The 9,073-nt window shown below is 41.3% G+C and overlaps 1 protein-coding gene across 1 annotated transcript in view; it reads left to right on the forward strand.

The window, feature by feature from the left end:
* PPP1R12B (protein phosphatase 1 regulatory subunit 12B) overlaps nucleotides 1-9,073 on the forward strand; it is a 155,549-nt gene that overhangs the window by 10,879 nt on the left and 135,597 nt on the right. The window contains exon 3 of the mRNA XM_007456154.1: nucleotides 3,258-3,376. Within this exon, the coding sequence (XP_007456216.1) occupies nucleotides 3,258-3,376 (119 nt within the window). The remainder of the gene's footprint in view (nucleotides 1-3,257; nucleotides 3,377-9,073) is intronic.

A 9,073-nucleotide genomic window follows, 5' to 3' on the forward strand; every position in this document is an offset into this window, starting at 1 on the left:
TTTTCCCCCCCGGTACGCGGGCCTCTCACTGCTGTGGCCTCTACCGTTGTGGAGCACAGGCTCCGGACACGCAGGCTCAGCGGCCATGGCTCACAGGCCCAGCCGCGCCGCGGCACGTGGGATCTTCCCAGACTGGGGCACAAACCTGTGTCCCCTGCATCGGCAGGCGGACTCTCAACCACTGCGCCACCAGGGAAGCCCCGATTTTGTATCTTAAAGACCTTAAACTCTATACTCTTATTCCCGGAATCATTAGAAACTCTAAATTTTGAGGGAGTGGAAACAAAGAAAAGGCCAACTGGCTTTCTAGGGAAGAATCTAAGTGCATTCTGTTCCATGTTCCATGATGGCCTTTTTTTTTTGTCTCACATTTGAACTCAGTATGACATATTTTTTTAAAAGAGGTTTAGGGGCTCTTTATTCCTGATTTTGAGTTCAGGCTTATTGCTAGTTAGTGGGATGTTTTCCATTTCTATTACCAGTAAGTGTTTAACTTAGAAGCAGATTGACCCAAGGGTACAGCATTTAGTTTGGCTTTATAGTTTATTGGGGTGCTAATTTATTTTGAGGTTTTGAACACATTTCATTTTCTTTCTTCCCCCCTTAGAATATTAGCAAAAAGACCTCATGTCAAGGATGAGTTAAGAAGAATACAGAGGCTTTATTTTCTTTCTGTCTTTTCTTGGCCGCACGGCACATGGCTCGTGGGATCTTAGTTCCCCGACCAGGGATTGAACCCGTATCCTCAGCAGTGAGTCCTAACCACTGGACCTCGAGGGAATTCCCACGGAGGCTTTATTTTCTAAAGGGCATATTTATAGAGCTAATGGGTATTTCTGAAGCCTCAGGGTAACTATAAAGATTCTCAGGAATAAAGTAAATATTACTTTTTAGGGACTTCCCTGGCAGTCCAGTGGTTAAAACTCTGTGCTCCCAATGCAGGGGACCCAGGTTTGATCCCTGGTCAGGGAACTAAGATCCCACATGCTGCATGGTGTGGCCAAAGATTTAAAAAAATAATAATAAATTTAAAAATCTTACCTCATAGGTTGATATTGATTCTTGTTCAGGTAAAAGTGTGAAACTAGAGAGGTTTTTCCTGTTTCCTCCTCACCCTTAAAATGGTTTAGGAAGGTAGCCTTACTTAAGAAGAATCTCTTTCGGAACCAGATTACTTTCTAGAATTGAGTCTTCTTGATCATGGGTCTAAGGACTTGTCGGAAAAGGGAAAAGCAGGGGCCTGTATGCCCAAGTGACATTGTGCCTGATCCAGTAAAGAGTGGAATGGATGTCAGAGCAGAGTGGTTAAGATGTTTTCTTTATTTCACGTAGTATCTGTGGGTTGCCAAGAGAGAAAAGAGCATGTCGGACCTCATGGCAGTGAGAGCTGTGAGAAGGGTACAGACCTCATGGCGGTGAGAGCCGTGAGAAGGGCACAGACCTCATGGCAGTGAGAGCCATGAGAAGGACACAGCTGTTGCCCTGAAGTAGCCTCTGGCCTGCTGGGGCAGCTGCATCAAGCCCCGCGTGTGTCACGATAGGAGCGCGGACTTACTGCTGGGGAGGGCGGAGTTCACGGAACGAGAGGGAACATGTGGTTGGTGAGGACAGGCAAAGGCATTTTCAGTGGACCTTGAAAGATGAAAAGTTTCTAGCAGGGAAAGGAGAAGGGGAGGGTGTTTCATCAGTTGGGAGACAGTACTCAAGCTGTGGGAGAGACTGAGCCACAGTGGGGTGTGTCTGGGTTCAGTGAGGCGTCGAGTTTGATTGGAGTGGAGGGTACAGTTCCATCCAGAAAGCATTTATCGAGTGCTTACTGTGTATATTATTTGCATTTTGGTTTTTCAGGGTTGGGGAGGTGTAGTTGAACGTCCTCTTTGTCCTGAAGGGGAGAAACCAAAAGAGAGGAGCTCTTGATTAGGGAAATGAGGGGCAACAGATGGACAGAGGACCGGGCCTCAGTACAATTAAGAAAACACGTGGAGCAGGTTAGCCTTGGAGGAGAAAGAGTTTGTTTCCGTCTGAGTCTGTGAGGGAAAGATGGAGAAAGCTGAAAATGAGATGAGTTCATATATGTGGAATCAATCTGTAAGTTAAAAACATTTATTGAAGCTCTATTTATACTAGGTACCAGGCAATGAGAAAGCAAGAACGTGGTCTTGATGTAATCTTTGTTGATTCTCCTCTGCCTCCTTGAATACAGTGGCCATGCATTGATTATCCTCTTAAGACCTTCTACAGTGTCTAAAATGTGGTATCTTTAAACGCAGGAGGGGACCAGTACATGCTTACTGAATTGTTGATTCGTTGAAGTTTAAACAGTTTTTCTTTCTCCTATAAATACTTATATTTAATAGAGCTCCCAGCATAATTGGGATTCTCACTGGCCCAAAAGTAACTTGATTTAGTGCCAAGGTGAACTAGACTTGAATTCAGAAGACTGGGGCATAACCTCTGCCATTTGCCCCCTAATAGTACCCACCTTGCCTACTTCATAAAATTGTTTAAGACTCATTATATAATTTTACGTGAAAGTACTTTGAAAATCAAAAAGGATCTATGTAAGGTATTAAAATTGTCAGACCTTTCTTCTTTAGGATCAAGTATTATATTTCAATGTAGAATTTAATCATTTAGAATAGAACAATTTGTTTCTTCAGTAATTTAGTTTCTTCTTAGAGTGTAGATTTCATATACATGGCTGGTTGAAGGGAGAGTTCTATGGAGGCGTAATTTAGGCAGATTGATGAAAATTTTAATTCATCCTTTATTTTTCTGTTTTCATGCCCCAGCACTACGTAATATACTCTTAATATGGCACTGGGAAAGTTTCTGTGAGAATTACTTCTTTACATGTCTTCTGGGAGCTCTCATTCTCAATATTACAGGTGTAGTAAGTCCTTTTGGGAGCCTGGTTTGGACCCCAGGGATGGTGGGTGAGCTTTAGGGCTGCATGTCTTCCTTGTGATATTTAGAGAGTCTCTTGCTGTCCACTGGGAATGAGAGGGTGGGGGTCAGGAACATGAGTGCGAAGGAAATCCCACTTGTAGGCATTGTTCTTACCAAGAAATAGGGAAGCTTTTGATCCTAATTATTGAAGGCTAGTGGAGTTAGAAATTAACAGTGGAATACCTTATCTGGGACCACATTAAAAACTCCAGAACAGAGGCCGTGCTCTGCATTGAACCCCAGGGATAGGAGTGTAAGCTGATGTTAGACTGGAGATAGAACCTTGGTTCTGGATCTTGTCTGCACAGGTATTTCATTAACCACGGAGCCAGCGTGGCTGTTGTGAACAGTGAAGGGGAGGTCCCCTCAGACCTTGCAGAAGAGCCCGCCATGAAGGATCTTCTTCTGCAGCAAGTGGAGAAACAAGGTAAGCTGGGGGGTAGGTGAGGCTCTGTTGTGCAGGGCCGTGCGCTGTAGTGTGATAGGAAGGTCGGGTCTACCCGCACAGCGTTAGTCGTCATTACCCACATCATATACCCTCTTAATACTCACGCAAGAATAGGCCAGATGCCAGAAGGAGGGCCAGTCTTTCCTTGTTCTTGCCACTCTGGGGCTGTGTACCCATTGTGCAGTTAGGCGACCTGACTGTTGTTTGATGATGCAGGTTAGACTGAGGAGGGGCATGAGCATGTCTTGCTCTGTGTACATGGTGTGGACTTTGCTCCACACTGTGAAGTCTAAAGAAAGGATGAGATACAGTGTCCCTTTGAGTACTGGCCAAATTCTGCTTATGACTTTGCATCTTTTCTCTTGATGAGAGCTGAAGGTGGTGCTGGTTGAGGTATTTATTACAACCTCTGAAATGATCTTTAACCATACTAATCATGAAAATTATTTTGGTAGTTTGTCACGGTAAGGAAGCTAACTTAGAAGAATAAACTCTGAAAGAACTTATTTTATATTTTCAGAAGAATCCATTTCAGAGAATAGGTCAGGATTCTGCTACTGGAGGTCTTCGGGTTCTTTTAGTTAAAAAAGTTGCAAATAACACTCGTTAGATAGCAGGGAGGACAGGTCTTAGGGCGTTTGCTAGAACCACAACAAAACTGTGTGGACACGGTTTATAGTGATGTGTAGTCTTTCTGTTAAACCACTTTACCCACAATCTGCAGTTGAGTCCAAAAGATTTCTCTCCAGTGACCTTTTCTGACATGATGCTTTAGAACAGTCAGGGCCAGTCCTGGCCATATCCATTTGCTCACATGTTATCCAAAGCTGCATTTGCACTCCTACAGCAGAGCTGAATAGCTGTGACAGACCAAATGGCCTGCAACGCTGAAAACATTTACTTAATATCTGGCCTTAAATAGAAAGTATGCTGACCCCTGCTTTAAAATAATGATGTTCTAGGGCAGAAAATACTTGTATGAATACTGTGTATAGTTTTTGTGACCTATTGAATTGAAGAACTTTATGCCTAATTTACCATCAAGTCCTACTCAGCCTTATCTCCTCAGATTGGTGTTACAATTTACAAATGACTTTTTAAAAATAAACTGGATTTTTAATAGTAGTTTTGATTTTACTTTCTGACTCTTCCATTAAGGAGTATATTCTGTTGGAAGAGGCATTCATATGTATGCTTACCTTTGCAGCACTGTTAACTCTTTGTGTGTGGAATTCTGGTCTGTTCCAGATCAGTTATACCCCTTTCAGTTCATCGAGAGGATGTAATAATTGTGAATACAATACATGTGCACCCAGCATCAGAACACCTAAATATGTTAAGCAGATACTGACAGAGCTGAAGGGGGAAATAGACAATAATACAATGATAGTATCCTGCTTTCAACAATGGATAGATCATCCAGGCAGAAAATCAACAAAGAAACGCTGGACTTAAACTATCCTTTAGACCAAGTGGACTGAGTAGACATACAGAACATTCCATCCAACAGCAGAGCAAACATCCTTGCCAAGGGCACACAGAACATTCTCCAGGATGGGTCATATGACAGGCCACAATACACGTCTTGGCAAATTTAAGAAGACTGAAATCATACCAAGTATATTTTCTGACCACAGTGGTATGAAACTCGAAATCAATAGAGGATGAAAACTGGAAAATTTACAGACTGTGGAGATTAAACAGCATGCTGCTGAACAACCAGCGGGTCAAAGAAGAAACCAAAAGAAAAAATCCAAAAATATCTTGAAACAAACGAAAATGAAACACAACATACCAAAACTTGTGGGAGGTAGCAAGAGCAGTTCTAAGAGGGAAGTCTGTAGCGATAAATGCATGCCTTAGGAAAAGAGAAAGATCTCAAATGACCTAACTTTACACCTCTAGGAACTAGAAAAGGAAGGACAAGCTAAGCCCAAAGTTCACAGAGGGTAGAAAATGACAAAGATCAGAGCAGAAATAATTGAAATGAGAGACCAGAAAAACAATAGAAAATATGAATGAAACTAAGAGCTTTTATGTTTTTTGAAAAAATAAACAAATTGACAAACCTTTAGCTAGACTAAGAAAAAGAAAGAAGACTCGAATAAAATGAGAAATGAAGAAGGCATTACAACAGATACCATAGAAATACACAGGCTCATAAGAGATTACTGTGAACAATTGTGTGCAGACAAATTGGATAACCTAGAAGAAACGGGTAAATCCTCAGAAATGTGCAACTTACCAAGACCGAATCAGGAAGAAATAGAAAATCTGAATGGATCAATAACAAATAAGGAGATTGAATCAGTAATCAAACAACAAGAAAAACCCAGGGCCAGATGGTTTCCCTGGTGAATACTACCAAACATTTAAAGAAGAATTAATACCAGTCCTTCTCAAACTCTTCCCCAAAAATTGAAATGGAAAGAACACTTTCAAACTCTTTTTACAAGACCAGCATTACCCTAATAACAAAGCCAGATAGGTGCACTACAGGAAAAGAAAACTCTAGGCCAATATTCCCAATGAATATAGATGCAAAGATTCTCAACACAATACTAGCAACCTGAATTTAACGGCACAATAAAAGGATCACACACCATGATCAAATGGGATTTATCCCTGGGATGCAAGGGTGGCTCAACATATGCAAATCTGTAAAAGTGATATACCAATTAGTAGAATGAAAGATAAAAATTATATGATCATCTCAACAGATGCAGGAAAAGCATTTGACAAAATACAACATCCTTTCGTGATAAAAATTCTCAACAAACTGATTGTAGGAGGCATGTCCCTCAACATAATAAAGGCCATATATGACAAGCCCACAGTTAACATTATACTTAGTGGTGAAAGGTTGAAAGCTTTTCCTCTAAGATCAGGAATAAGACAAGGGTGCCCCCTCTCACCACTCCTATTCAACATAGTACTGGAAGTCCTATCCAGGCAAGAAAAAGAAATAAAAGGCATCCAAATCAGAAAGGAAGGAGTAAAGTTGTCTTTGTTTACAGATGATATGATCTCATGTATAGAGAATCCTAAAGACTCAAACAAAACACTGTTAGAATTAATCAACAAATTTGGTAAAGTTGTAGAATACAAAATCAGTATACAGAAATCAGTTGCATTTCTATACAATAATGACAACCTATCTGAAAAAGAAGTAAAAAATACATTCCCATTTACAATGGCATCAAAAACAATAAAATACTTAGGAATAAATTTAAGGAGGTGAAAGATCTGTACGCTGAAAACTAAGACTCTCATGAAAGAAACTGAAGAAGACACAAATGGAAAGATATCCTATGTTCGTGGATTGGAAGGATTAATATGGTTACAACATTCATACAACCCAAAGCCATATATAGATTCAATGCAATTTCTATCAAAATTCCAATGGCATTTTTCGCAGAAATAGAAAAAACAATCCTAAAACTTGGTGCCACAAAAGACCCTGAATAGCCAAAGAAAGAAGGCAAAGCTGGAGGCATCACATTTCCTGATTACAAACTATAGTAATCAAAACAGTATGGTACTGGCAGAAAAGCAGGCACGTAGACCAGTGGAACAGACTGCAGAGCCCAGAAACAGGCCCTCACATATACGGTCAACTAATATTTGAACAAGAGAGCCAGGAAGACTCAATGGGAGGAAGATAGTCTCTTCAATAAATGGTGTTGGGAAAACTGGATAATCACAGGCAGAAGAAGGCCATTGGACCCTTATTTTCATGCTCACAAAAGTTAACTCGAAACGGAGTCAAGTCCTGAAACTCTGAAACTCCTATGAGAAAACCTTCTTGACGTTGGTCTTGACAATGATATTTTTGGATATTACACCAAAAGCACAAGGAACAAAAGCGAAAATAAATAAGTGGCTCTACATCAAACTAAAAAACCTATGCACAGCAAAAGGAACAATCAACACAATGAAAAGGCAACCTATGGAATGGGAGAAAATATTTGCAAGTCACATATCTGATAAGAGGTCAATATCCCAAATATATAGGGAACTCATACAACTCAATAGCAAAAAACCAAACAATCCAATTAAAAAAGCAGAAGAGCTGAATAGAAATTTTTCCAAAGAAGACATACATTTAATGGCCAACGGGCACATGAAAAGATGTTCAGCGTCACTAATCATCAGAGAAGTCCAACTCAAAACCTTATTGAGCTATCACCTCACACCTGTCAGAATGGCTATTATCAAAAAGACAAGAAATAGGCCTTCCCTGCTGGCACAGTGGTTGAGAGTCCGCCTGCCGATGCAGGGGACGCGGGTTCGTGCCCCGGTCCGGGAGGATCCCACATGCCGCGGAGAGGCTGGGCCCGTGAGCCATGGCCGCTGAGCCTGCGCGTCCGGAGCCTGTGCTCCGCAACGGGAGAGGCCACAGCAGTGAGAGGCCCGCGTACCGCAAAAACAAACAAACAAACAAAAGACAAGAAAAAACAAGTGTTGGCGAGGGTGTGGAGAAAAGGGAGCCCTCCCACACTGCTGGTGGGAATGTAAATCGGTGCAGCCACAGTGGAAAACTGTATGGAGGTTCCTTAAAAAATTAAAAATTCCTTAAAAAATTAAAAATAGAACTACCATATGATCCAGCAATTCCACTTCTGAGTGTATATCCAAAGGAAATGAAATCAGAATTTCAAAGAGATATCTGCACTCCCGTGTTCAATGCAGCATTATTCACAGTAGCCAAGATAGGAAACAACCTGAGTGTCAGTGTATGCATGAATGGATGAAGAGGACACGGTATGTGTATATGTATTTATACTGTAGCTAATAGAATAGTATTCAGCCACGAGAAAGAAGGAAGTCTTGCCATGTATGATAACATGCATGGACCTTGAGGGCATCATGCTAAGTGAAATAAGTCAGACAGAGAAAGACAGATACTGTATGATATTGCTGGTATGTGGACTCTAAAAATGCAGAACTCATAGAAACAGAGAGCAGCAAGGTGGTTTGCAAGGGCTGGGGGGCGGGGGAGTTGCTGGTCAAAGGGCACAAACTTCGAGTTATAAGATGAACAGGTTCTGGGGATCTAATGTGCAGCAGGCGACCCTAGTTAACGACACTATATATTATACTCTGCAAAGTTGCTAAGAGATCTTAAATGTTCTCACCACAAAAAAGAAATGGTGATTATGTGAGGTGATGGAGGTATTTAATAACTGCTGTGGTAATCATGCAGTATATAGGTGTTGTACACCTTTAACTTATACAAAGTTATATGTCAATTAAATCTCAATAAGGCTGTAAAAAAAAAAAGAATAAATAAAATAAATCAGTTACCTCTTCCCCCCATCCATCTCCTCAAATCAGACAGATAATCCTCAGGTAGTTCCCAGGGTCCCATTCAAGAATTGAGAGGGAGGGGAGCAGACCATGCACAGGTAACGCCTGCCAATGAGTGTGAGACTCTTTGGGCGGGTGTGTTTGTCCTAGGAACAGGTCATTATTTTATGCAACAGGGAATACCCCACCCCAGCTCCTTTTCACTGACACAGAGGTTAGAGAGTTGTTGGCTAAAAGGAGGCACCCTGGGATTTCCTCCATAATGTTTTCAAGGGAAACAAAATCCACATTCCCTTGGAAGTTTCACTGTGCATCGCCTGCTCCTCGGCTCTAGGGCATATAGCTTCAGTCAGTGTATTTCCCTAC

This window comes from Lipotes vexillifer, unplaced genomic scaffold (assembly GCF_000442215.2).
Source record: "Lipotes vexillifer unplaced genomic scaffold, Lipotes_vexillifer_v1.1 scaffold1201, whole genome shotgun sequence".
NCBI lineage: Eukaryota > Metazoa > Chordata > Mammalia > Artiodactyla > Lipotidae > Lipotes > Lipotes vexillifer.